General features: G+C 49.1%; 7 protein-coding genes across 7 annotated transcripts, besides 4 other annotated features; 3 read left to right on the forward strand and 4 right to left on the reverse strand.

Moving 5' to 3' along the window:
* Positions 1–314: 314 nt before the first annotated feature.
* On the reverse strand, positions 315–1,646 carry FPSE_00492 (uncharacterized protein; the record flags this gene model as incomplete). The annotated part of the gene is made up of 6 exons (XM_009253612.1): positions 315–423; positions 472–651; positions 701–786; positions 841–869; positions 922–1,458; positions 1,523–1,646. 6 exons carry the CDS (start codon positions 1,644–1,646, stop codon positions 315–317), a joined length of 1,065 nt encoding a protein of 354 aa, XP_009251887.1.
* A 3,379-nt stretch (positions 1,647–5,025) lies between these two features.
* Positions 5,026–5,045: a microsatellite.
* Positions 5,046–6,712: 1,667 nt separating this feature from the next.
* Positions 6,713–6,778: a microsatellite.
* Positions 6,779–7,221: 443 nt separating this feature from the next.
* Positions 7,222–7,242: a microsatellite.
* Positions 7,243–7,773: 531 nt separating this feature from the next.
* On the forward strand, positions 7,774–9,254 carry FPSE_00491 (uncharacterized protein; the record flags this gene model as incomplete). Its single annotated transcript, XM_009253611.1, has 3 exons — positions 7,774–7,902; positions 7,969–8,038; positions 8,092–9,254. 3 exons carry the CDS (start codon positions 7,774–7,776, stop codon positions 9,252–9,254), a joined length of 1,362 nt encoding a protein of 453 aa, XP_009251886.1.
* A 1,048-nt stretch (positions 9,255–10,302) lies between these two features.
* On the reverse strand, positions 10,303–11,080 carry FPSE_00490 (uncharacterized protein; the record flags this gene model as incomplete). The annotated part of the gene is made up of 3 exons (XM_009253610.1): positions 10,303–10,452; positions 10,515–10,820; positions 10,877–11,080. The coding sequence occupies 3 exons, from the start codon at positions 11,078–11,080 to the stop codon at positions 10,303–10,305; spliced, it is 660 nt and encodes a 219-aa protein (XP_009251885.1).
* A 480-nt stretch (positions 11,081–11,560) lies between these two features.
* FPSE_00489 (uncharacterized protein) lies at positions 11,561–13,435 on the forward strand (the record flags this gene model as incomplete). The annotated part of the gene is made up of 1 exon (XM_009253609.1): positions 11,561–13,435. One exon carries the CDS (start codon positions 11,561–11,563, stop codon positions 13,433–13,435), a length of 1,875 nt encoding a protein of 624 aa, XP_009251884.1.
* Positions 13,436–20,739: 7,304 nt separating this feature from the next.
* Positions 20,740–21,115, reverse strand: FPSE_00488 (uncharacterized protein; the record flags this gene model as incomplete). Its single annotated transcript, XM_009253608.1, has 2 exons — positions 20,740–20,911; positions 21,012–21,115. The coding sequence occupies 2 exons, from the start codon at positions 21,113–21,115 to the stop codon at positions 20,740–20,742; spliced, it is 276 nt and encodes a 91-aa protein (XP_009251883.1).
* A 1,061-nt stretch (positions 21,116–22,176) lies between these two features.
* Positions 22,177–24,224, forward strand: FPSE_00487 (uncharacterized protein; the record flags this gene model as incomplete). The annotated part of the gene is made up of 3 exons (XM_009253607.1): positions 22,177–22,882; positions 22,938–24,106; positions 24,159–24,224. The coding sequence occupies 3 exons, from the start codon at positions 22,177–22,179 to the stop codon at positions 24,222–24,224; spliced, it is 1,941 nt and encodes a 646-aa protein (XP_009251882.1).
* Positions 24,225–24,539: 315 nt separating this feature from the next.
* On the reverse strand, positions 24,540–27,063 carry FPSE_00486 (uncharacterized protein; the record flags this gene model as incomplete). The annotated part of the gene is made up of 4 exons (XM_009253606.1): positions 24,540–24,668; positions 24,757–24,894; positions 25,051–25,366; positions 25,415–27,063. The coding sequence occupies 4 exons, from the start codon at positions 27,061–27,063 to the stop codon at positions 24,540–24,542; spliced, it is 2,232 nt and encodes a 743-aa protein (XP_009251881.1).
* Positions 24,631–24,652: a microsatellite.
* Positions 27,064–27,539: the final 476 nt, after the last annotated feature.

Below are 27,539 nucleotides of genomic sequence, written 5' to 3' on the forward strand. Positions count from 1 at the left end.
CAACATGATGGAAGAGAAAGATCAATCACAACCCTCAGTGAGAACATGGGTGGTCGTGTCTTGACTACCGATTTATGCATTACATGTGTAACTACGCCTTGCCCAGCACAGCACAAGTTTGGCAAGTCTCTGTTATCGAACCTATGCGTATTTTGTGTAACTGTCAAACAGCAAGAATACTTGCTGTCTTCTTGAACTCGATATACAAGTACTTATAGAATGTTCGAGTGATCTGCAGTGTCTTGTTAAAGAGAGGTCTATGTACTGGTTTATCGAATGGGACAATCATCAGTGCTCATCATCTGTGTCGTATCTTAGACCAAGCCAGCTGCTCTTTGTATCTCACGTTTGGCCTCCTCGCGAACCTCGCGAACAATTTCACCTGCAGGCTGTACTTTGTTAATAAGCCCAACGCCAGTTCCACTATTCATGTCAGCAGGTGTATATATCGGAGGCAACGACTGTACTCACGCCCAAGTATTGATGATATAGCGAGCCTCGTCCTCGTGATAGTCTTCCTTGAGACTTCGCTGACATTCTTCCAGGCTCGCTCCTGCAATAAACTTCTCATGAATAGGGCCGATGATGGCACGTCCATCATAAAGAGGTCCCCAGAGCGGGCTATTAGTTATCCTGTCGTTGAAGGTAGACCTGTATCATGTAAGTATTGGGTCTTTATGCGGTAGGGCAAAGGACATACTTGAACGTGGATACACCTCCGTCTACAGCCTCGAGGACCTTTTGCTTTCGAATCTCTGGATAGTTTGATTCGGGCGCAATCGTGAACTGATTGTAATGTTTTAGTAATATATCGTCAATCGAGTCTTGGCCATCACTCACCTTGGTTCCCATTACAACTCCCTCGGCGCCTAGACATGGTCAGTTGCTTGTGTGACAAAAGTCCTTGGTTTATACACTTACCCAGAGCCAAAGCCCCCGCGATGCCCCTCCCATCGGCAATACCTCCCGCAGCCACGATACTTATTCCTCTGTCAGGAAACTCTCTGTTCAGCATATCCTTCACTTCCGGGACCAAGCTTACGATACCCGAGCCCTGACGAAATTGGTGGCCACCGGCATCAACGCCCTGTGTCACCAGTACATCTGCGCCGTCTTCCACTGCCTCTCGGGCTACTGCCACGTTTCCGACTTGCACAAACACAATGGGAGGGTACTCGAGCCTTTTAAGGCTGGGGATGATCTTGCTGTGAGGCTTGAGATCACCGTCTGGGGCAAAGAGCCACACTGCTGCTGGGCGGTTCTTCGCTATGAGCGGCAGCGCCGTCTCCTCAAAGTAGCTTATGGAGCTATGACTAGTTATGAAGCTTGCTCCAACTAGGAGTGTGCCATCAGATGAGTGACCAGCTCCGAGAAGGGCCCGCACCTCGTCAAAGTGATCTGCAAGCCTGTTGACATGCTCCGAGTCGGGTTCAATACAGGCCACACAAGGGAGAAAGCCTGGTTTCGAATGTCAGTTAACTCGGAAATATCTTGCTAGTTGTGTTTTCAGAGTGAGTTCTACCTAGACCACCAGCCTTGGTGACTTCGGCAGCCATGCGAGGTGTGGCTATTCCGAGCATCGGCGCATTGCTGATGAGGGGGCTCGTCGCCCAAGGGAACCGGCTAAGTAACTGTGAAGGGCTCATTCTGGTAAAGGATAGATACAGTTATGATAATTACCCAAGGATGGGTCGTATTTACTGGATATTTAATATTCGTTTACTAAATGGAAGTGGAAATGCGATATAAGCTGACCTTGGTGAGATTTGTCATATCTCAAAAATTGATCCATCGACGGGATATCTATCGTGCCGCGATCTTCAACATCCCTCCGTAATTATGTCAATCTACCCGTTCTGAACGCGCCTTCAGAATCTAGACTGCTTTGGAATATATTTACTCCCAAAATTGCTTCACTTCAACGCTCGAAATTGTTCTTGGCATGTGGTTGCAAATGGCACCAGTCTCCACAAAGTTCGACATAGTCACAAATATATCAAGGACTTCTCATGCCGTTACTTAAAGCCGAATTTTTCGATGCTAAGATTTTGACTTGTGTATAACATTTTTAACTTGACCATGAGCCTTCTTTTTTTTTAACAACTGGATTCTTCTGGGTGGCCTGCTCAGACTGCGATTTCATATAGCTTCCCCATATATCTCAGGAATCTTGTACTCACAGTCGTTCTACTGTGCTGCGATTGCATGCAATAACGTTTTAATTAATAAGCAGAAACACAGTCAGACCAAGCTCACGATACAAGTGGGAACCTTTGTTGTTGGACTGTCACGATTGGATATGTCATGAGCCGGATGTCCGATGACTGTATCCATTAGACCAGGCTTGGCAGTGTATCTCCGTGGCTATCTATTATCGTATAGATCTCGCATTGAACTTCCCATGTGGAACGTCTGCCGAGTCAGTTTTGAAGTTTCGAATCGGCCTGAGGCTTGAGCAACGTTTGATGTGTCCCTGAATATCAGCCCAATGCATAAATATGTTTTCCTGTGACAGGTCGGTGAGTGTATATGAGATCGACATAATGGAAGTCTAAACCTTCGAGGGTACCGTCGATCCGCTCAACGATATGGACCCTTATTGATGTTGATCGGGCTACCGCCAGGCGCCCCTCAACAATTAACCTCTATTGTATACATCTCGAAACGCGATATCTGACATTGGTAAGGTAAGGGCATTGTTTCGTTTCCACTATGCTCTTAAGACTTCTCCCGTAGTATCGTCAATGTTACGATGGAAATTACTCAGCGGAATGCAACGGAACTCCAGATCCAAATATCACCTGACTTGAAACGCATTTGCTTGTATTGTATTGTTGAGTTGATTTAGCATGCAACACATGATAAAATAATTGAAGGTGCTACACTACTAGTAAATATACTTTGAAGAACTTAATTGTTACAACTTAGTGTTGACATGATTATCCTATTCAACCACTCAAGTACAATGTGGTTCACGTACTGCTTCTCAATTTAGCCACCCTATACAGCCACACAACATACCTATGCCAGTCACTCATAAGAACAAATACAACGGATAATATCATGTTTTAATCTGATATGTATGTTTTGCAGCTGCAAGACAAGGCTAGTCTCTTCAAGTTATTACAATACAAAGCCATCGAATTTAACCCATTCAACATGGCATTGACTTCTTTCTCGCTTAATCGTGACAAGGGACTTTCATTCGACCATCAAGATTGTAGTGATTATCCGAAATATAGTGAGATTGCCTTTGGTTCTCTTTCGGATATCCGATGTTCTGGAAGGGATTGATAAATTGCATGTATGCTCTCAAAACCAGGGGATTTGCTGTGCCAGTCGGCCGCAAGCCTCATGACATGAAACCATGCTCTTACACAACGACTTAAGAGTTCGAGACTATACCCATTGTGTCTTAATACTCAGGAGTATTAAACGGTAAGAAACGGAACGGCAGATAGCCGGCACACATCATTTACCCTTTGCCATGATTTGACTCGGCAAGGCTTGGTACCGAGGCTGACCATGTTATGCCATGACAAAGGTAATGAAGGGTCCAAGTTCAGATGAAGACAAATGCTGAATGACGAGTAAACACTAGTAATCTTTATACGATTATCGTGTAATAGTATATCGCAGCATCTCAGTGTCAATTAGAAACAATCGATCGCAATTGCAATTGGTCGATCCCAAGCCGGAAAGCTAAAATGAGCTTTGACATGTAGAATGTAATTGGCCTACGTATTGCAAGTTAATGCAATAAAGGTCTGATCTGACCGGCTGAGCGCTAGAGGTTAGTATTTCGGAAATTTCAACAGGGAACAAGAATGTCAAATCTCCGAAGTGACGTGCACCTGAATGTTTTCCTCCCCAAGGGAACATGCATTGCAGTATGTTGTTTAAAACAGGGAAAGCAAATAAGGAATATGCGATGACGAGGATGGGAAGAATACAGTCAGTCCTGTGTACGTATTGGACTGGACTCAGGCTGGCTCCAAACCTGGCGTAGCAACGAACGAGGAATGGCACTCAGTCTCAAGCACGTAGCACAAATATATGCGAAGCATCGCTATGATGGTAAATGTAAAGAGGCTTAGCGGAATGGATGAGATAATCTGCAGGGTCATAGCATGAGAGTGAGAGAGAGGCTCATCACTCTACTCGTAAGCTTGAACCAAAAAAAGATACATACCATCGATTATGATTGATTGGTGTGGCAAGTACATGTACGTGTACAAAGGCCATGTGTTGGCAATTGTGGCGAGTAACTGACAAGAAAGCAATTGTTTGTTGTACGAGTGACTGTTAGAACCAAGGGACCTGCATTGTTGCAGGGTCTAGGCCTACAAGTACAAGTAATTATTAACCTACAAATCAGTTACATGTGTACAGAGTACATATCTGAACCTAATAATAAGGGGACACGCGATGCAGGCAAAAAAGGGAGGTGGAAGTTGATGTGACGAGAATTGAGTTGACGAGGGACAGCCGAGACTGAGAGCCGCTTCAGGCGGGGGGTTACCCCTGGTCGAGATATCTCTTCTGGGTCAGTTGCTGTTGTTGGGGCCGGGGTAGCTTCAGCAAATAGATCTAAAGGCGGATTGTTTGTTGGTGAGTTAAATTGTTGGATCATTTTACGATCAAGACACAGATATAGATGGCGAACGCGATCAGTTGATGAGAGCGGAGACATGAGTCGTAGTTATGTAAATAATAGGAAGTTTAAACATGAATAAAAAGAGGATACGTAGGAATTTGAACCGTATGGATGGGAGACGAAAATGTTTCCATCGTGGCCAAGACACGAGAGTGTGATACATATGTACATTGATGCACTGTAGACGGGCGCTAGCAACGTCTTGTTCCTTTTGGTGTGGTGCTGTGGCTTCATGGATGCATCCAATACGTTGATCAAGGTACCTTATTCACACTAGAACCATTAGAGTCTGGAGAAATAGAGTGACCGAATGAATCGCTAGCAGACCCAACGGCAATAGGAAAAGAAAAGAACCCGATATCCACCGCGGTAGGTAGGTAGGTAGGTACGTCTGTTTGTTTGTTGGATCATGTTGCGGTCAAGACAGGAGATCACGACAAGAAGCGAGGCATTTTAGCGAAGCGAGGTAGATCGTCTACATACACTACGAACTATTCTGCTCTGTTGTGTTGTATCCGTACACAGGTACTTCTTACATGTCAGTAGGTAAACGAAATAATAGTGCCAAGCGAATGCACAACAAGCTCAAGCTTCATGGAGCTCCCCCTGCACTCACAACACAGCTCGTAGATCCATCACTCGCTCATCCAATGGATGAGAGGTCAGCTTCAAAATTGGACATTGTCTGTGTGTGCGTGTGTTCTGACCGGCTGCAGGCCCAAGGGTCAGTCTCACGCTTCTGTGCCAGAGTAGAGAGCCAGAAACAGATTCTCGCCGACAAGAACCTTGGATCTCAACCGTCTGACCCATGTCGATAGCATCACAGACCAGATGACAGACGGTGAATATTAAGGTACGGGGCCCAGTATCCGTACCGGTACCTGACAAGAGGCTGGGAAATTGCGCGTTGGCCAAGGTAGAGTTTTGTACCCCGGCTCTGCCGTTGGGGCCATGGATTGTTATGTATCCATACGGATACATGTACATTGGCTACCTACGTTAGGGTACTCCACTGAATTAGCGGACAGCGCCGAGTCAAGTTCATTCAATTCATTGGGGAAATGCTGCGAGGGCACAGACTGAGTTTGTAGGTATGCGGATCAACCAGTGCCCAGCTTGACGAGAGAGATGGATATCGAGACAATATCTGTCATGCGAGGATTCATCTCTTGGAGATTCTGCAAGAACTACCCTGACTTGGCTCACCGATCACTTTACATACGTCAATGGCTAACTATGTGCTGCATGTGTCAAGTTGTTTTTCGCATTGTCCAGGTGATACCACCGAGGCAATAAACTTTTTTTTATACATCACGTCTCTTGACCCACGACTCGAGCGGTAACCAGGATTGCACACGATGATTGTCGTTACTTTTTTCATAAAAATCAAAGAAAGGATAAAACGTCCGGGACTCACAGGGGGCTCAAGGGGAACATAAGAAACTATCAGACCTAACGTTACGAGAGAGATTCATGGGATACGGATATCCGTACATGATATAGATACATTCATACTCTTGGCTCAAGTAGACATGCACTTACATAAAGTCTAAACTACCTATGCACAGTGTATCGAGGGTCTTGGCATAACTTTTATCACTCTTTAAGTCTTGACAGATGACAGGTGCCTTACCCAACGCCGTACAGTACACAACTCGAAAAGTGGCTGAACTGGTTTACGGATACTCCTATTCGAGGTACCTTGCTAGCCTCAAGTGATTGTATCTCCTACTGTATCCGGCTGGTCATCTCCCTAGAAGCGGACTGGCCTAGACCCTCTGGAAGCCCAGGTCGAATGTCGGTTGCTGGTTGGCGAACGGGCGTTGTTAGTGCCAGGCCCTGGCCCCCCCTTGGAGCGCCCAGGGTAGCTTCGCTTGTTCCATTCTGTAGCGCTCTCATCCATGCTTAGTACCTCCTGTAGGTTGCCCGCCCGCCTTGTGGCCGGGGACCGGGGCTGTTCCCTAGCAGTTCAGTGGAGTTGGCACCGCTGATTTGATTTCTGAGATGCCTGGCATGGGCTTTTTTTCTCTCTAGGTCTCTGTCTCCATTGCTGGGTGTGCTATGTATGCTGTTGTGCTAATGCTGCGTTGTGCTGTGTTGTGCTTTGCTTTGGCTGTGCTGAGAACTGAGGTGAGGTGCAGCCAGCCCCATGGAGCAGTGCTGCAGGTGAAGTGGGCTCTCCATCCTCTCACCCACTCCCACTCCCGTCCCGGTCGGGTCTTCTCTTCCACTGCTTCTCTTTCCCCTTTCCAAACTTGATCTCCCCATCAACGTTACCGACATCGTCTTGCTTGCTCTCGCTCTCTCTCTTGGGGCGTCCCCCTTCGATCGACTCTCCCTCCGAATCGACTCGACTTTAATCGATAGCCCTATGAGCTGCCTTCTCTCTATTGTTTTTTGGCATCTCTTCTGTTAATTCTGGTGAGTCAAATTGTCTTTTTTGCGTTTACTCGACCCGGTTCCGTACACGGCACTGTGTGGTGGTGGTCTGTTCAGCTGTGTTGTGGTTCGGTCGTCTCTCCCTGACAAGAAGGGAGCTCTCCAAGCGTGGATATCCAACAGCATGATCTGATCTGATCTGATCTACTCCGGATTCCTGTTCTCGATCAATACACTCAAATCTTCTTCAACTCCGCGAAATCCTGACGGCGACGATACAACGCTCGACTGCTGGATTGACTCGTTACGACGCGTGAAATCGACCTCTTCGCCTTCACCAACAGGGGGCTGCCATACTGAAGCTGCGGCTGGCGGCTGCGTCCTCGGGTTGGAACTGTCTTTTTGCCGCGCCTCCAATCAAGATCCCAGCACCTGGCAAAGCGACCCAACTTGGCCAACCTGTCCGTCGCCTCATCTTCTGATTCTGTCCAACCGCGAGCAGCGCCACTACTTTTGTTTCTCATCTACCTAATTTCTTGCCTCTTATGCCTACAATACCAGACATTTTATCCAGTTTCGTTGATACTAACCGTCGCTTTGTGTTCGCTTACAGGCATCGATTTGATTAAACCGTTTCGATTCCGAACACGACTTACGCCCTCATAGCGACGACGCCGCTTCCCGTATTTGCCTAAACATTTTGTAACGGTGGTCCTCAGACCGCCTACGCCGCCGAAATGGCTTCATCATCATCCAACGTCGTAGGCGTTCACTACCGTGTCGGTAAGAAGATCGGAGAGGGATCTTTTGGTGTCATCTTCGAAGGTACCAATCTACTCAACAACCAGCAAGTTGCTATCAAATTCGTTAGTTTCCGAATTGCCCGCTATTTCCCCCTTGCTGTTTAACCAGCCTTACTGACATCCGACTAGGAACCTCGAAAGAGTGATGCTCCTCAATTGCGCGACGAGTACCGAACATACAAGATCCTTGTCGGCTGCCGTAAGATATCCTTCAAAAGAACGTGTGCCGCTGTGTGCTAACAAGCAATTTAGCTGGAATTCCCAATGTTTACTATTTTGGCCAGGAAGGACTCCACAACATCCTGGTGATCGACCTCCTTGGACCCTCACTCGAGGATCTTTTCGATCACTGTGGCAGAAGATTCTCCATCAAGACAGTTGTCATGGTCGCCAAGCAGATGCTCTCAAGGGTCCAGACCATCCACGAGAAGAATCTGATTTATCGCGATATCAAGCCCGACAACTTTTTGATCGGCCGTCCCGGCACCAAGGCCTCTAGCGTAATCCATGTTGTCGACTTCGGCATGGCCAAGCAGTATCGTGACCCGAAGACGAAGCAGCATATTCCTTACCGCGAGCGGAAATCTCTTTCTGGAACTGCCCGATATATGAGTATCAACACTCACTTGGGCCGTGAGCAGTCCCGCCGAGATGATCTTGAAGCCCTCGGTCACGTTTTCTTGTATTTCCTTCGTGGTGGCCTCCCCTGGCAAGGATTGAAGGCTGCTACCAACAAGCAGAAGTATGAGAAGATCGGCGAGAAGAAGCAGACCACCATCATCAAGGACCTGTGCGAGGGTTTCCCCGAGGAGTTCTCCAAGTACCTGACTTACGTCCGAAACCTGGGCTTCGAAGACACTCCTGACTACGACTACCTCCGCGAGCTTTTTACACAGGCACTCAAGAACACTGGCGAGGTCGAGGATGGCGAGTACGACTGGATGAAGATCTCTAAGGATTCGGGAAAGGGATGGGACTCGAAGAACCACAGCAACGCCTACCTCCACAACCCCAATGTTCGCCCTGGGCCTTCCCAGATGGAGCTGCACAGCGGCCATCGTCCCGGGAATACCACCTCTCACCAACAAGCACAAAACCTTACTGTCGGCCGTTTAAACGCCGCGCAACCCCCTCCTCCCTCTCCGATCAAGCAGATGGGCAAGCAGAGAGATCGGCCAAGCGCCCCCGGCGCATTGTCAGCACAGAGGGGGAGCGGGGTTGGGGGTCTCCGGGACATGGCCACGCCCACTGGCTCAACTCAGGCACAGTTCCAGAACAGTGCCCAGAACCTGCCCCAGCAGCCGAGGACCTCCCAACAAGGCCCGGCGACCCAGCCTACCCAAGCTAGCGGCCAGCCGGCTAACCCTCAGCCTAGTGGTTTCCAGAAGCTCATGAAGACCCTGTGCTGTGGTTAAATCAATCTCGACCAATAGCTAAGACTTTTCTTTGTTTCTTCATTGCTGCGGCGTTGTGCTTCAGGATCTGTATACGACGACAGACCAAGTTTGAGGAGGGTCGCCCCTATTTGTTCAAAACTGGAGATGGATGGGGATTGGAACGCCTAGCGGACGCTTCGGCTATCTCGCAAACATTAGTGTTTGCGGATGGCTGGGTATAGCCTACTTCGGCGGAGTTGTTCGGGTCAGAAACCTGTCCCTGAGCTGCTCGCCTAAGCGTTATTGCTCACCGGAAAGACAAAGCCACCATGCTCGAACTCAATCCCCATCATCTCGGTACTTTAGAACCCTTCCGCCACCTAGTCACCCCGATATTTTCTTGCATGACCGCCCGAGAGGGGAAAGCAGATTTGGTTTGGGATCACGGCAAAGGGCTTTCCTTTCTCATGTCTGACAACCATCACGAAATTATACTAAAGCCTCGTTTAATCTTCACCGCAGCGCAGCACGGCGCAAGGAGACGGTGTAGGGCAGCATTTTGGGTCTGGTTGGGTGTTTCTTTTTTCTATTTCTTATGACGCTGTCCATAATATCTGTGTAATCACTGAGCGAGACCAAAGCTACTATTGGGCTACCTGAAAATGCCCAGTCTTGCCTGGTGTTGCTGGAGCGAGCAGTTAGCGTGGGGATGAAGTTTGCAAGTTTGGTGATTTGTTGTGAATGAAGATAGAGCACTATAGGGAGTTCTCGTTTTGGCAATTTTTTAATGGGAAAAGAAAACGGCGTTGCCATTTTTATCATAGTCCCCTTGTTCCATCCTCGCATGCATATATATAGGTTCATCGATATGAAATAAACATCATCATGTATTTGTAACATTACACGGCTCCCTAATAAACGACAGAGTGACTGCCAGTCGTAAATCTACTTCCAAACAAATCCCTTTTTACTCTTTTCTGGTACGCAATCCTATCAATACCTGGCTCATTGAACAACTTTATGGCTGTACTTGAATCATCAAACCATAACTTCCAACTCGCAAACAAACGATTGATTTATGGATTATCTAGGTCAGCTTCTGCTTGATGAAAAATGATCGGAGATGCGACAGTTGCCAGGTGCAGGTGATGCCAAGCACGATGAGCTGAATAACGATCCATCGAATGACACGAGCGTTGGTAGACTCGGACTGATCTCGGAACTCGGCCTCTCGCTCCTGTATATCTTGTGATCAGTTCATGTTTCTTTTAGTATCACCGGAAGACGTATAGCACTTACACGCTGGAAAACCTGTTCTCTTCGGATATCAGCTAGGCGGGCGTTGAGGTCCTTAACACGCGAAGTAATATCCTGAATCTTGCCCTTATCGCTGCTCTCAATCTGGTTGGTCTCGCCGATCACGAGGTCGAGGGTGAGCTTGATGCCACCGTTGGGGTTCTTGGCAGAGAGCCATGAGGTGCGGCCGGAGCTGGATGACGGGGTGAAGCAGATCTTGTGGTCGCCAGCATCGGCAGCGGAGAAGGTAAATCGACCGGAGGCCAGACCGCGCTGAGAGACAACACGGTGGTCGTTGTCGAAGATTTCCTGCTACTTTTTAGCGGAGGGTTCACATGTGGACAGCTGTTCATGACAAGACATACGTCGACGTTGATGTAGATGCTGATTCCGTCGTGCTTGACCCAGGCTGATACTCGCTCGTCCCACTCCTCCGCAGTGTAGTGTCCAACAACAAGTGTATCCTTGGGAAGCTCCTCGTAGAAACACTTGGGGGTTGTGCCGTCGATGAAGAAGTGCAGCGCATTGACAGCAGCGCTGAGCGATAGAACGGGAAGGAGGAATTTCATGATGGCGACTGCTTTTGCGCAAATCGAATTGGCGCAATTGAACGATTCGGTTTATCTTCAGGGGAGAAACCTTTGTCGTTGTATAAAAACAAAGTCGTATATGTGTAGTCAATGGTAGCTGTCCCCCTTTGGCTCTGGCTTTGGCGTTGGCGCCCGCGAAGCTGCCACGTTCAAAGATCGGCTTGTCAGGGGGGGTCCATAAGTGTCACGTGAAGATAACGATTTCCAAATCCTGGAGAAGCGGCGCATCTTGAGTCACTTCATTCCAAATCATCCTCCGAAATTTTAACGCGTCGAACGAGCCCAGCAGTTCAAATACGACGAAAAATAACGATAAGCGAAATAATATTTGACCGAATACAACGAGAGCTGAAAACCCTGGTTTTGATGGGCTTGGCGATGAAAATCCGGATTTAAAGGTGCCCTGGACCAAACAACTTCACCTCTGTTAACCCACCTCACCAACGACATACACCAACAATGACTTCTTCCGACGTTCGCGATGTTCTCAACTTGGGGGATGGAACGGCTGGCCCCCGATCAAGCAAGAAGCAAAAGCTTGCCGCGCCCAGACCAAACTTGAAGGGTCTAGCGCGTGAAGTACAAAACCTTGGAGGCGACAACCCTATTGCCATTGTCCCTGAAGTCACACATTTCAAGAAGCGACGATTTACGAGCCGAAAACCTGCTGCGAAATGGGAGATGCGACCTTTCAAAAACTCGGCGCGTGGCGATTCGAATTTCACTTTGCGACACTGGAGGAGAAAGGATGAGAAGCAAGAAGGAATCGACGAATCGCAAGAGCAAATAAGTCAAGGAGACCAACCACAACCACCAAAGAACGAGCTGGAGGATTCTGCCTTTGCAAAATACAATGTGCAGGTTTCGGTACCACAGTATAGCGAGGGGCAGTATCAGCAGTCACTACAACATGTTGACTGGACCAAGGAGGAGACAGATTACTTGCTGGAGCTAGCACAGGATTTCGACCTTCGATGGCCCTTGATATGGGATCGCTACGAATGGAACCCTCCAGCCACCAACGGGGAAGCTGATGATGACGGTGACGAGAGTAAGGCGATCGTGCCAGCAACCAGGTCGCGGACCCTAGAAGATCTCAAGGCGCGCTATTATGAAGTCGCATCCAAAATGATGGCAGCGCAGAAGCCTGTACAGTACATGACACAACCAGAGTTTTCTCTCCATGAGCTCATGGCACACTTCAACCCTCAACAGGAGAAGTTGAGAAAGGAGTTTGCCCTGAACGCCTTGACACGATCACGCGAGGAGGCACGCGAGGAAGAGTCGCTCTTGCTGGAGATTAAGCGTATTCTAGCACGCAGTGAACGATTCAACGACGAGCGTCGTGAGTTGTACAACCGCCTTGATTATCCTCGATCGGACACAGACATCAATGCCTTCAAGTCCTCTGCCGGCCTACAGAATCTTTTGCAGAACTTGGTGACTGCCGACAAGACTAAGAAGCGCAAATCGCTCATGCCTGGCGATGTCAACAGTCCTGCTGGCACGGTGCCCCCGCAAACTGCAGCGGCGGCTTCTGCTGCTGCTACGGCCGCCGCCGCAGCTCAAGAAGCTGGCAGACGCGAAAGCACAGCTGCATCTACTGGCCCCCGTGAATCTACTGGACCTGCTCCTACACCGGCAGCTGCAAACAACAAGAAGGGCCAGCAACAGCAACAGGAGCGACGTAAACTTACGACACAAGAAGAGTTGTTATATGGTGTCACCCATCACGACCGACTGGGATCCGGACCAACTTTCCGGACTGAGAAGATCAACAAGTTGTTCTCGCACAAGTCAAACCAGCAGCAGATGCGTATCACGAATGTTCTTAACGAACTGGACGTGCCTAATAAGCTCATCATGCCTACCGCAGCGACTACACATCAATATGAACAACTTCTTGCCGCAGTCAACAGCTTGCTTGATGCCCGTAAAGTCTCAGACAAACTTGACCAGGAAATCAAGACTGAGCAGGCAAAGAAGGCAGAGCGACAGAAAGCCATGCCCCCCCCTGAATCCGAGTCAACAGCAGAAAAAGGCCAAACCGGCCAAGAGAAGAAGGACGGAGATGATGGAGAGGCCCGTGCTGCTGCTGTCACCGCTGATACGAGCAAGGAGGAAACGAACGGTGACGCCACATCTGCAGCCGGAGATGCGACCAAGGATGGCTCAGAAACAGTAGCCCTTACCTCCGAGGCCCCAGACGCACCTCCCAAAGAAACCGAACAAAACATTGACGAACGCCCCGGTAGCAGCGGTGCACCGCACAAGCGAAGTGCCAGTGTTCTAAGTAGTGTCAGCGACAAGAGCAACAAACGTCAGAAGAAGTAAGATTTTGGAAGGTGTCATCCGAGTACCACAGTACATCGGTCTACGCGCCAGTGACTTACTGCACGTATCCAATTTTAGCAACGTTCCTGCAGGAACACGGGGATCTTTGAATGGACATGGTAGTAAGATCTCCCAGGCTCGGTAGTTGTTGGTTCGAGATCTGCTATACACATGGACCGGGCTTCGGCGAGACAGGGTATCACATAAGCTTGATGTGTGAGCAGCATGTATATATGGCTGTTGAGATCGGGAGGCCATGCAGCGAGTGTGTTCTGAAACATATCATAACGTGTTGAAGCGTTGTTAGTGGAGACTTCTGTGTGATTGTTAAAAGCTTTGCATTAGCAGCAGCTAAGACTCACACCCCCTAGGACAGAGGAGTAGGGTGTTGAAGAACATGGGCGTTTCGAACCCGCGGGGCAAAGAACAAGGGGGATATTCTCATCTTTGAGCTTGCAGCGAAGTGGTCATTGAGTGAGCGCCGTTGATGCAGCCAGGGATGCCGGCGAACATATCACTCAATGAGGGATGCAGTGGGCGCTAGGAAGCGTCTTGGATACTAGGGATGATGTTGCGTTAAAGAACCTGCAGCTCACCAGCGGCTGCAGCGAGGCTATCTCTTTATTTAGCAACATGTTCCTATAATTATAAACGCATCTCCCCTGAAGACGATCCATACCCCCCTGGTTCATGAAGACCCCTAGATGCCAACGTGGCTAGGAATAATCAAGGGGTGTAGGTCATCCAGCACCTCGGGCCCATTTGATTTAGATCCAACGTGCTTGCTACCAACCCTCGAATTGCCTAAACGGGCCCTGGAGCGCCAATCCAGTGGCTTGGATCGGTCGAGATAGCGCTGCCACTCCTTCGGAACTTGCATCTTTGGCGCCTGGAAGTTTCAGGACGGGGTGTGGCTCTTGTAATGGAGAGTACAGATGGTGTATAGATCTCAGGAATCTCAGTGAGAACCGGCGCTTCGGGAGGTGAAGTCATATTGAAGTCAGTTCTGAGTGAGACGCCCCATGCCATAGCTGCACGATGACAAGTGAACGGCATGGATGCATGTCGTAGTCGGCGTCTATGAGATAACAATAGAACAAACCCACTGCTCTCCAACATGCAAGAAAGATGATATGCATCAATATATCTGACCCGACATAGGGATTCATCCTTGTTAAGCGCCAAGAGCGTGGGCATTCTAAAATAGCTTTGCGATGAGGACGATGCAAGGCCGGCGCTTAGCTGGCGGCTAGCTGTGAATATCCGAAGCATCATTGGATATAGGACCTATGAAGCCAGCATCAGCTTCTTTGATGTATTTTTAGATGAAACGACAGTCTTATATTTAGAAACATGTTTTTCGAAATATAATATATCTTCCCCACGAGAGATAGATATCCTTGTAGTGTTGAGGCTCTTTGATGTGACGTTCTCTGCATTTGCTAGAGCGTCTTATGATTGGCCGACCGCTTTGCCAACCCGCGACTTCACGAATCGACCATATCGATACACATAGCGCAACATGCCTTGATGTTGGGATCTCTTTTAAATAGCAGGAGCCCAGCGAATACGAACCTATAGTTGAGGCCTACTATAGTCTAATATGTACCTTCAGAGTTGTGATCATACCCATGCATGATCGGACATGAAGTCAAGATTCGACACCCACGCCGCAAAGACATCAGTAACAGTCTAATAGCATTGGACTAACCAGTGCGACGTGGCGAGACTAGATCCAGTATCACCCTAACTGTTGTCTCTTCTCTCTGTTTGGATTTCACAGCGAATGAATCGATGCTTTCGGATATGAGGCGACAACAAGTGTGCACCCTCTCACTACGCCAGCAACCAAGGCAATGCATCTTATTTCACATGCGCCGCCGCGGCGTACAATATAACAACGACAATAGCAACGGGTATCTGTTGCATGATCCTGGCAAGGTGGGTGAGCAACAAGCAAGGAGTTGATACGACGGACCACAACTCGACCAACAACTGGCCACCAACAACCCATTTGAGGCTGTTTACATATAACCATGCCACTGCAATACTAGTCTACTTGCTAGGTTCGGTTTCGAAACGGGACCTTTAAAGTATAGCACAAACTATCAACAGTGGCCATACGACATTCGACATAGGCGTATCCTTCAATGACACTTGTCGTTGCAGACGCTGACGGTATTCTGGATGCATTTGCCCCAGAACAACGAAGGAATTCGAATTTGTGGCCGTAGCTTGCTGCTACCAACAGGGTCAAGCTGCATAGAAGTTGACTCTCGAAGGAACCTTTGGGTACGCCAGAGCTTGGCGAACCAGGATACAGCTCGGCAGTCTCGTGGACTTGGACAAACTTTAACAGATACTGTCCATGACAAGCACAAACTCACCCATTGCTCGTCATATTCCGTGTCAGTGAGCATGAGGGATGCGACTGCCATACAATGTGCAATGATCACCAGCCATGCTATTTTTGCAGTCACAGGTTGAGTGCTTTATCGGGGTAGTATTCGGACCCGCAACACGGAATAATTCTTCCAATCCCAAGTTTGTTTCTAATTTATCGTGCTGATCAGCCACTGATTGAGCTGTTGAAAAAAAGTGCCTCGACAATTTTGGATCTCGCGCGTGCTTGCAGCTTCTATTGCTCATGAAGAGGATTTGCACAATACAACCTAGAACAGTACCCTTGTCGAGTTTGACAAAACCCCTAGTTAGTCAGTGGGATGAGGTGAGTGATATCCACCATTCGAATTGGCTCTCCGCTTCCCCGCGCTCTTGCGTGCGTTAGAAGGTAGAACCATTGTCGCGAGGTTGTAGCCGATGCAGCGGTGTGCCTTTGGTCTGGAAAGTGCATTAATATAGACCTGACTATTGCCTGCGCGGCCATGGATTTGCGAGTAGAGGCGCTGGAGCCATATCAGTATTGTCTTAGGCTCTCAGCTATCTAATGTGATAGCTTTGAATCACGACGAACAAAGCCCCCTGTCCTGGCGAATAGCCAATCATGGCTGGCAATACGACCATCCTCATCACAACTTGACAAAGACCGCTAGCGGCGGTGTCTGAAAAAAAAAACAACAAGACGGCACGCTCGAAAGTTGAGACGCCCAACAGACCAAGCAATGAATGTAGCAAGTCGAAGAATGTCGAGAACGGCACAAGTCTGGCTTGGAAGCTATGAGCTTGCAACATAACAAATAGAGAAAAGGAATGTTTTTAATAAGATTGTCCAATAACGTCCCACTTGAGGAGTTGAAGGACGAAAATAGGAACACCAGCAATGAATTAGCCAATGGTCCCCGTTAAAACTCGAACGTCATGCCCGTTGCTGTGAAAAAGCCAAAGTCTCTTATGTGGACTGGACGAGCCCCTTGTTACCAAGACCAGGCTGTTTCGTCATTGAACCTGTGGGTGTTCTGTGCTTGTTCTGTGCTTGAATGCAGGTTGGGAAGGATCTTCCACACGCAAGTTATTTTGAGTAGAACTGCATAGCCACCCACCCTGAAAAGCCAGGCTTGGAGGTTCAAGCTGAACAAGTTGAAATGGCCCTCATGATAAGTCCCTTCCCGCGTAAGGCTATAGAGTTGAATGAGGCCGCCAATTCAGGGATGTTTGACCTCCCCACACGAACGCAACACAAGGGATTCGAATGAGACGCGCGCCAGCCTCAAATGCCGGTAAGAACCAGGGACATCGAGGTCGGCAGTCCATGGCTACGTACGTATACTCGACTTAGTCTATTTCGTATCTCGCTAGATGACTTTTGTGAATCCTGGTGTTTGCCTGAGCGGACGGAGAGTATCTGATCTCTGGTCAAAGTCCATCATTAGGCTCTGAGTCTAGACACAGCCGCGGACAACGGGCGAGTAACACGAGACAGTGGTCTTAGCGTGTTAGACGCGGCGTCAATGGATTCTGTCTCGCCTGAGGTGCCCGAGCATCCACATTTTGGTGGAGGTCCTGATCCGGCTCAGAAGTACAAGCCTTGATTGGCTGTTGGGGCGAGAAGGCGCACAGTCCCGACACCACATCCGCCGACATGCGGTGGATGGTAGATTAAGGCTTGTGGTTGGCTGCTGGGGCACCGTTCGCTTTCTGGAGCCGGTGTTGTTCAGAAGTTCAGTCCCGTACCGTGCTGTAACGACCGGTCTAAGGCGTCTCTTCCTTGGACAATATGCGATTCGACAAGTCTAAGACTCGATAGCGTCCACTTGAAATGGAAACCACAGCGAATAGGACAAGATAATGGACGATGATGAGCTGATGGCCATGGTTTAAAGTTGAAAAGCGGGTTCCAAGATAATACAGAGCAGCAAGTCCAAAACATTGTGCCTCAGTCCCAATGGGGAAAGGTGCACTGGTGCAGCGCCGCGGCAAGAGCGAGCGGGGCGCCGATGTTCTCCACCCAACCGTACCGCAGGGAAGGGGCCGACGAGGGCTCAGAGCTACCTAACTTTGAAAGCACTAGTGCAATTTCCAAGTTAGGTTGGCAGTTCGTCGTTGTTTGAGATGGCACTGCACAAGAGAAGCAGGTGCGAACGCTCCCAACACGGTACAATTGACAATTGTTAGAAGATTGGAAGTTGGAGTAGACGTGAAATAAAGTTGTTATTACTCAGCCTTATGTAATGGATCCAGGCTTTCAACCACAATAGAGAAGGACCATAATCTACATCTTCTCTCTGTAGTATCTCTATAACATTCGGTACAGCGATATTATGAGAGGGACAATCGTCCTGATAGTTTAATTTCTAGCCTCTAGTGAAAAGGGTACACTATCAAGCAGTTCGCAGTTACTAAGGCTTTAGATGTGCTTCGTAAACACAAAGACATCATTCTGAACCAACAGATGGAGCCTGGTTCCAATAAAATTTGACAGCCGACTAGACTAGGTTGTCAGCAACAGAGTTTGCGCTCCTAAATAAGAAATGAGATGCGTTAAGCTGATTGATTAAATGTCAGCTCTTGTTCATGAAGGATTCAGACGAAGGATTAGCATCCCTCGGTTAAGGTTGTTTAGAGAGTCGCGCAACTAGGCATGTAGGCGTCAGTTACAGGTGTCCAACACGGAGACGGAGGTTCGTCCTGCGCCGGCCTTTCTTTTTCTGATACATTTGATTCATTGCAAGGGCATGCAAGGATTGCTCATTGGATCCGGGAATGTTGGCCCCAAGGCGATCATGCTGCGGGTACTGTACACGTTGAAGGCTACAGGTTATTACCGCGCGAGGATGAGGATGAATGGTCATGTGTCATGAAGCGTACGTATGTGAAGGTGAGGTCAAGTCAAGTGCTGTCGGTGATCAACCGGCTGCGGCTGTTATTCCTTGATTCGAGCAGGAGAGGTAAATTTCGGTGGCATCAACGGTGGTGATGACGATGAATTAGAGGTAAAAGCTTGCGAAAGGTACATCTTCAGTTTGCGCCAAGAGACGAATACACATAGAGTACTCGGGCTATGCCTACCTCCTAAGTAGACTCGATGGTTGCTTTCGCGGCACAGCTTCCTGAATGTCATTGTCGCGCGTGAGATAGACGAGATGACTCAGACAATTGAAACAACAACTACATACTATGTACAGGCCTTCAAATTACCTACTTAGCAATGTGTTATTCAGACCACAACGATATAGTCAATCGACACAACGTTGAGCCAGAGTCTGTTTGTTTTTTGCCATATGCTGGTGCATTGGTGTTTACACGAAGCAACCCAAGCAATCGCTATCATGGAATAGGTGATGTACTGACTATTGCTAGAGCTCCAGCCTGACGACCGCGGCAGAGCAGCGGTCCATGATCCGCACAGCACTTAGAGGGATGGTTAAAGTGACACCCCCCATGTTTTCAGCGACCCTTTCCCTGTCGGTTCTCGACTCGAGATCGAAAGAGGTACCAATGTCAAACTACCTAGGGACCGCTCTTCATGGGCCGCGCGACTGGCTGCAACCAGAGGCGCCCAGTAAGGGTTGGTCGCGCCAGAGCGACCAAGAATGTGGGAGAGCGCAAGGCAGCGCCAGAGCAGAGACTTTTTAATGAGGGGAGACTCATAAGCGAAACGCCAGCGTCAGCGCCAGAACCAGTTACAGTACTGAAAAGAATAAGAGGGCATTGAGGAGTGACGGACAGATTCCGTCCTCTTTCCATGCATAGCTTTATGGGTCTACTCCAGTTATTAATTGCAGTACAGTATAGCTGGAGACGTTTTATCCATCGATGGGATCCGTAAAAGAACACTCATCTTGACCGCACTTTACAACATCCCCAATCACTCACTGTTTTTTGGTCTATCTACCTGGACATGCACTCCCAGCCGGGTAATGACGTGATATAACCGACTGCAAGTGGCGATAGTCGCCTGTCTGTCTGTGTTACGGACTTGGTAAATTCGTTCTTCAGTCAGGCATTGCAGTGCAATTGAGGTTGATGAGAGTTTGTTCAATCCCGTGAGAGCAGGGACAGGGGCATGCTCTGCAGTCTTGGGTGTGCACTTTACGGACTGTAACTAATTCAGGCGCAGGTACTTTGAGGTTGCGCAAAGGTACTTGTCTGCTCGGAGGTACCGCACCTCGTAGCCGAGTGACGCCGTGAGAAGCGCCACGCCGCCGCGACTTTGGAGGACTGAGAGTAGGTGAGTGAGTTGAGACGTAGCATAGAAAGGCATGGGCGTTGTGAATATTTGGAGTTGGTATCTGATGTATTATTGGCTTATCAACCAACATTCCCCTCAACCACTGTTGACCATCTAGACAACCTGTCTCTATCTCTTTGCTCGTTTCTTACTGTTGCATCGCCTGGGACCGAGATGCGAAAACATCTGCGTATCACGAAAATATATTGAATTGGAGTTGGAGCATTGGCCCACTTCGTCATCTCACGCGCATGGCGATAAAAAAAAAAAGCTAGCTTAGCTTCATTTTTTCCCCTTCCAAAGCGCTGTTGGGATTGGGATCATGGCTATACGACCGCCATGGCCATGGATGGATGGATGGATGTCTATCATCACAACTTGCAGGGACACACCAGAAACAGAAACGGAACCAACAACACCAACCGCGCGCCCCGTCCGCTCGCCTACACCTGCAGTGCAGCACCCACCCACCCACCTTTCTTGGATCAGTTTCCAAGTTCAAGGGTCCCCTGGCCCCCAAGCTCTTGATCAATACATTCACCCCTCAGCGAATATGCGGGTGAGGATTACCTTGCAGTACAACGCTGTTCTGTTTCGAAGTCTCTGAGACTAATATCGAATTGCGTTGCCTACTGCACTGTAGTTATTCCTCGTCCGCACCTCGCTCACATCATTCTCATGATGAATGGATCGGACTCCCGCAGTTCTGCTTGATTGTTGAACTGATTTGGGTGGTCGACACGAACTGAAACAACTCGAGCGCTTCTGGTGTTACCGAGTCGTCAACCTGACGGGTAGAGATGGGAGGGAAGTAAATGCTTGTGCTTGTGCTTGTGCTTGTTAGCTTGCTGTACTCGTCCAGTACCTTGCCTTATCTGGGTGTTTCTAGCTGTTCTTCCTTCCATGTCATTCACTGCCGCCGCTGTCTCTCTTTTAGCTCACTCTTACCTTAATAAGTGTCTAGCTCGTTGACCTGCTCTCACTTGAGCCTCGCGGGTTCCTTCCTCGTACAGTACATCTGGACCCTTACTGGGGCTCTCTTTCATATCCATCGTCTCCTTCCTCGGGCTCTTCTCTCCCGTTCCTTTCCTGCATTGCGTATTATTCCTTCCCGGCACACCCTCACTTCATCTAGGTTGGATCTCGCTCTAATCTCGATCCTTGGTTTTCTTTCTTCTTCCTCTCCGTCCTCTCTCTACCCTCCCACCAGGAAGGACCCCCTCCCTCTCTTTCCCTGCCCCCGTCAGGCCTGATTGATCTGAGCTTCCCGCCACGAACACCCCTAGCCATTATTTCTTTCTTCGTCCATTACAGACGCACTTTGACTTAATCGCGCGTCAAAACCTACCGACGCCCCAAGCGCGGCGACTTTCATCATTTCCAAACCACAACCACCCGACTTTTCACTACTCGGTGGGCAATCGCGCTGCATTAAACTCCCTTGCCTTCATTTTTTATATGCGAGCTTGCATCTCGTAGACGCTTTCAGGCTATTTGTTTAGTTGATTCACGTTCCTTTTTTATCTTGGCTACAGGTGCCAAGTGGGATTTCAATCTCATCAACTCCAGTTCTAAGAAACGAATCGCGAGAGACATCGCAGTCTCGTTACTGTCTCGCATTCGCAAAGCGAGCATCGTCTCACCTCAACTCACGTCCTTCGGCCTTGAATTTCATCACAAAACCTTCCGCCACTGACGCCTTGGTTTGAATCATTGGTTCACCCGTATCGAGAGGCACCAACATTCGTTAATTATCCATCGTGGACGTCAATTTGACCGGGCTCTGCACATTTTCACCGCGTGGCTTCTTCTACATTCGCGGCACCACGGAATTTTTGCCCGGATAGGACTTGATATTTCTTACGGTCTCAGTCTCACGGCATCATCAATTCGATTTAGAGCATCTTGTTTGGCGATTCAAACGCATCCACTCAGCTCACAGACCCCTGATCGCGCATCACGGCTGTTCGCGGAAGATCCGGAGTGAGCTCGACTGTGCTTCGCTTGAGCAACTCTGGAAGTTGCTCTGAGCTTGCGTGATTCCTAGACATTTCTCCTGACTCGCCCATTTCTCATCCTGTGCACCACTGCTCGCCACCTTGGTCGGGCCACCATGTCAACTTTTACGGCCCTGAACGGAGGCTCGCCCCGGACTTCAGATCCGCCAACTGTGACCATCGAGAAACCCTCGGCCATAGACGAACGTGCACACAGCACAGCTGCGTCTCAACCACCACCCACACCAGAAGTGCCATCAAGCCAGGTTCCGGCTCAAAGTGCAGATCGGCCGTCTTTTCAATCACCTGGTTATCCTGATGTAGAAGGCTCTCATAAGAGAAAGCGATCTGATTCCGTCGAGATACGGCGAGAACATGTCATACACGTTCATACACCAGAATCTGCCCACCCGCACCACGATTCGCGTGAGGCTTATGGAACACCCTTGAGAGATTACCGCTCATATGGCGATGAGCACCGGGATAAGGAGGGTTGGTATCCGCACCAAGCACGCGACGAACGTAGCTATGACTCCCAGCAGAATTCTGCAACTACCCCGCATGGTCAAACAGAAGAACAGATTGGCGATGCACTTCGCAGAGCCAATAGCCAGATGGACCATGAAGGCTACTCCAATGCCAGTCCTGATGGCGATGATCATTCTATTATATATGGTGGCCAGTACTCATCCGATCAGAGGCGCGACGGTCTTATGCAACAGGACCCCAAAAAACGAAAAAGAAATTTTAGCAACCGGACCAAGACAGGGTGCCTCACGTGCCGCAAGCGCAAGAAGAAGTGTGACGAGCAGAAGCCTGAGTGTAAGCTATATCCAGATTATGTCATTGTCTACGCATGTCACTAATATTTCCTTAGGTGGAAACTGTCTTCGTGGCAGTTTTGTCTGCGCAGGCTACCCACCCCAGCGTGGACCAGGATGGCAGAAGCCCGAGAACAAAGCTGCAGCGGTTCCTCTCGAGTCCAAGGATCCGACGTATATTCCACCAGGAGCTTACGGGATGCCTCAGCAAAGTCCTTATGGTAACCAACCGGTGAAGCGCGAACCCCTGCCGCCTTATCGCGGCCAGGCCCTTCGAATTGACCCCCCACAAGGCCGCCCTTTGGTGACCGATGACGACCGGCCAACCGCATCAACAATACCCAGCGCGTCTGTTGCGAGCCCCGAGAATAAACTCTCTGCTTTGCCTTACACTCCAGCAAACGTGTTCCCAACACCTGTCAGCGCAAACCCTCAACCGCCACCACCACCATTTGGAGAAAGAATGGCCAAGGAATATCAGCGCGTGCCTCCGCTGCACGATCTTAGCAGGACAGAGCCCGATTCCAATCACCTTGGGAACCAGCTCCCGCAGATCAACATTCTCCATCCGACAAGAACCAACAGTCCTGCTCCCCCTCCACCTGCGCCGACATCCAACGCTCAGGTAGCCGCCCAGTTGGCTTTGTCCCATTCGCAGTTCCCCCAGAGACGGACCCAGAAGGAGGAAATGCTTTCAGGGCGTCATTTCTATCCTTTCGATAAAGAGCTTTGTTTGGAGCGTGAGCGTTGCTCTGCCGCTTGCTGGAGATTCAACACCCTTAACGGTATATCTCACGAAGAACGTGCCCGTTTGTTTCTCGAAATCTTGCAACCTCGTGACCCCGTTCGGGTTTCTCCCACTGAAGCCTCTCCGATCACCAATGTAGGCCGTGTGGGTAGAAATGTCGCTGTCGAAAAACCTTTTGCTTGTGACTACGGCTATAACATCACGATTGGCCATCAGGTTGCTATCGGACGCAACTGTACAATCAACGACGTGTGCGAGGTCAAGGTTGGCGATAACTGTGTGATTGGGCCAAACGTCAGTATCTTCACGGCAGGACTGCCTGTAGATCCTAAGAAACGCCAGGGTAGTCAGGGCCCCCAAGTCGGCAAGCCTGTTGTCATTGAACAGGATTGCTGGATCGGCGGAGGCGCCATCATTCTCCCTGGAAACACAATTGGAAAAGGCAGCACTGTCGGTGCTGGGTCGATTGTTACCAAGGTATTTTAACATAAAACTTTTTCTGGGGAACTTGTACTAATTCATGGCTCAGGATGTTCCTCCTTTTACGGTTGTAGCAGGAAATCCTGCAAGGGTTTTGCGCGGCATCGCCTCTTGATGTTGCTACATGGCATTGCATTTTCTCCTCATCTTAACACGGTACTATAAAATATTAATGTGTTTAAGTCAGCACTGTTGAGTGGCTATTTAGCCACACGAGTTAACAAAAATGCTCAACGATTATGAACGGAGCTAAGCGTTACGAAAGCCTCAGCGATGCATCTTTTCGATTGTTTGATTTTGGTTTTGGTTTTGGTTTGTTTGATTTGATTTGATTATATGGTTCGTTCTATACCAAGAGGTTATATCCGTACTGGCATTGATAAGAGGGTGGTGAAAAGCAATTCTAATGGGAGGCGCTAGCTGTGTGGGTTTACCGGCCGTTTTGGGAGGCAGAAAGCCTCATGGGAGATGAATTGGCAGATGAGTTTGACGAACTGGGACGGGATGGTGGCATTACTTGCTTGTTGTTGTTGTTGTTGTTGTCTTGTGTTGCCACGCGCTACGACTTATGAGAGATAAACAGGGCCGGGTCGAGACCTGCAGGAAGATATCCATTCGTGTTATCAATTATCATTAGCCTGTCATACCTTATTCAAGGTTTTGTACTTTTTGATACCCATCCGTTCGTTTTGCGGTAATTCTTGGTGAATGAGTTCTTTTCCTACTTGCCTTTGTGATGATGCGACCCCTTCTTTGACCAGTCGCGTCGACAACAAATGCACAACCTGCAGTCATCCTTAGCTTAGCTGCCCGGTTGCTAGAGTAATGTTAAGGATGCCCGCATCTGCGGCCTTGTATGCAGCCCTAGAGTTGACCGATTGACATCTTACTGCGTGTTAGTGGGTTGTTAAAGGAACGGGTCTACACCGATAAAAACTGACCCAGTCGAAGCCCTCGGTCGGGCCAAAGATGGTATTCAGAGGAAGAAACTCCTCATAGTCTCCGGAAAAATTCATATCTGGCATAGTGAAGTCTGTAATCGCACCACATACAGTTGGTTCGGTGTAGGGATATGCCGTATTGACTAGACTATGAGCTTCTGGGCTAGACATCGCGCTCAGTGGCACAGCAACTCGGTCGAGTGTTGCGCGAATAACCCTTGATCCATATCGTGCGTCCTTGGAGTGAAGTCCACGCTCTTGCCAGACCTCGTGGGCACGCTCAAGTATCCGAACATGTTGCAGATGTACCTGCGGGCTGGGGGATTTTAGTAAAGCTCATAAAAGACACAGCAGTGAAGCCTACGTTATGTCGGTCGACCCTAATAAATCCAGGCACAGGATCATGGCTGCAACTAGAAAGTCATGCAGTGTAAGGCTCGAGAGTAAAAAGCGGTCTTCGTGCATGCGGCCACCGTCTCGAATCTCATGTTCGAACTCGAGGTGTAGTTCAACAACTCGAACAGCCGTGGCGCGACAGAGTTCTCGGGATGCTCGATATCGTTCCTGGTTCATCTCGGAGCGGAGATAGGGGCGATGGAGCACACAAATCGTCTTGAGGTATGATATCTCTATGATCAGTCGATGCATGATGGTGTAGCCTGGGACATCTAATGGAGTGGAGGCAATGGGACGGATGCGAAAGCATTCAGGCACGGTATTGTGGTATGATTCTAACTCGGCCTGGAGTGCCATCGTCTCTTCATACGGCGGCGACTCAACACGGAGAACGTGCCGTAGGGCACGGCGTAAAAGACGGCAGAGGTGGGATTTGGTCTGCCAGGCCAGCATGGGAGTAGGTTCTGTGGGGGGACGAGATTCAGGCACCTCGGTGTCTTCGTCAAAGTCATCATCTGATAAGTTTCTAGGATGTCCGGCGTCACAGACTTCTTGATACACCATAGGGGGCATGCCCAGCTGGAATGAGAAAAGTAAATCAGAAGTCTGAACCATGAACCACGTCCGCCGGCGCATCTCGGCCTCAAATTGCGTAATGGCAAGTGACACTCTGGCTGCGTCAAGATGATAGCCTCTGCGCTGTGCGAGACGGACAGCGAGCGAGTACAGAGACCATATCGTAGCATCTGAATCTTTTTTGGTAACATTACGCGAATGAGCGTACATCATGAGTGCTTCGACAGAATAGGGTTTGGCCTTAAGGTACTCCCCTGTGACAAGACACTGGGCTGAGCGCTGTATGTAGAACTTTGGTTCCTCTACATACCCTGGACAAGGGGTTTGGGCTTTCGAGATCATAGCACCAAGGCCCAACACCGAGAACATGATACTTAACCATAGGAAATTAGGGTCATGAGAGCCAGACCACATAAGCTCATAGCGTCTTCGGAAATGCCTCTCGTGGACAAAGGGAATGGCGATAAATTTGGAGTTGAAATACACCCTGACAAGAGCATCGGCATCATGACGAGGGGGTAAGCTATTGCGAACGTCGGTGATAGTAATGGGCGATATCCCTCCAATCACAATGTCTGGAGAAGGAGGTAGAATCTCAGACTCGTCACCGTCAGACTCATCTTGGGTGTGAAGAACATTCTGGATGTCATGGATGCCCTTAAAGACAGCCTCCCACGATGTCTCTCCATGATAGGCTGCATTGGATCCTTCTTCTATTCGCTGAGGCGAGAGTCCACTCGTGCTGCTTTCTGTACTAGCACTGGCCAGAGCACTTGAAGCTTCTGATGCTGCTGCGAGGCGCATAACCATCTCTTCGAGCTTGGCCACTTTGAGTTGCATTTCTTGTCTTCCTCCAGAAACACTCGCATCACCGTAGAAACAAGCGTTCGGGTCACCTCGCTTTTGACAGGCACTGCAAGAAGGTTTGGCTCGATCGCATTTCGACTTGCGTTTCTGACATATTGTGCAGGAAACAGGCTTTCGATTGCGGGCAGCTTTGTGAGTGCCCGTGGCTCGGAAGACACCAGTAAGATGCTTCATGTTGGGGCCGGGCATGGTCCGTTGACCGATTGACGCAGCGACTATTGGGATAGTAGAGTCGGAGGCCTGAACCCTGTTGAAACTGCCAATGGTTGATGGCGGTAATAATGATAAGTTGCTGGCTTCTGTTTTGTCGAGTTCAGTTGATAAGTACCCCAAAGCGTCATTGATGTGTCCTGAGAAAATGAGATGAAGGAGAAACCATAAACTGAGTGAGTGTATTGTGGCTTTTCATGTGATTTCTCATGAGATAATAGTGAGTGTAGGTTATCATGAGGATGTTAAGTTGACCGAACCCAATGTGAAGTTCTCACTGAGCCTCTTCGGGCACACCTATTTCTTGAGTGGACTGAGTGTGAGTCCTTGACAAGCTTTTTTAAAAATAGCCCTGAAAAATGCGGCAACGCGGGGGAGTGAACCCGGTTTTTGAATCCTTGGAGGCAGGTCATTTATAACTACTAACAGAGCCTCATCCT

Source organism: Fusarium pseudograminearum, chromosome 1 (assembly GCF_000303195.2).
Source record: "Fusarium pseudograminearum CS3096 chromosome 1, whole genome shotgun sequence".
Taxonomy (NCBI): Eukaryota; Fungi; Ascomycota; class Sordariomycetes; order Hypocreales; family Nectriaceae; genus Fusarium; species Fusarium pseudograminearum.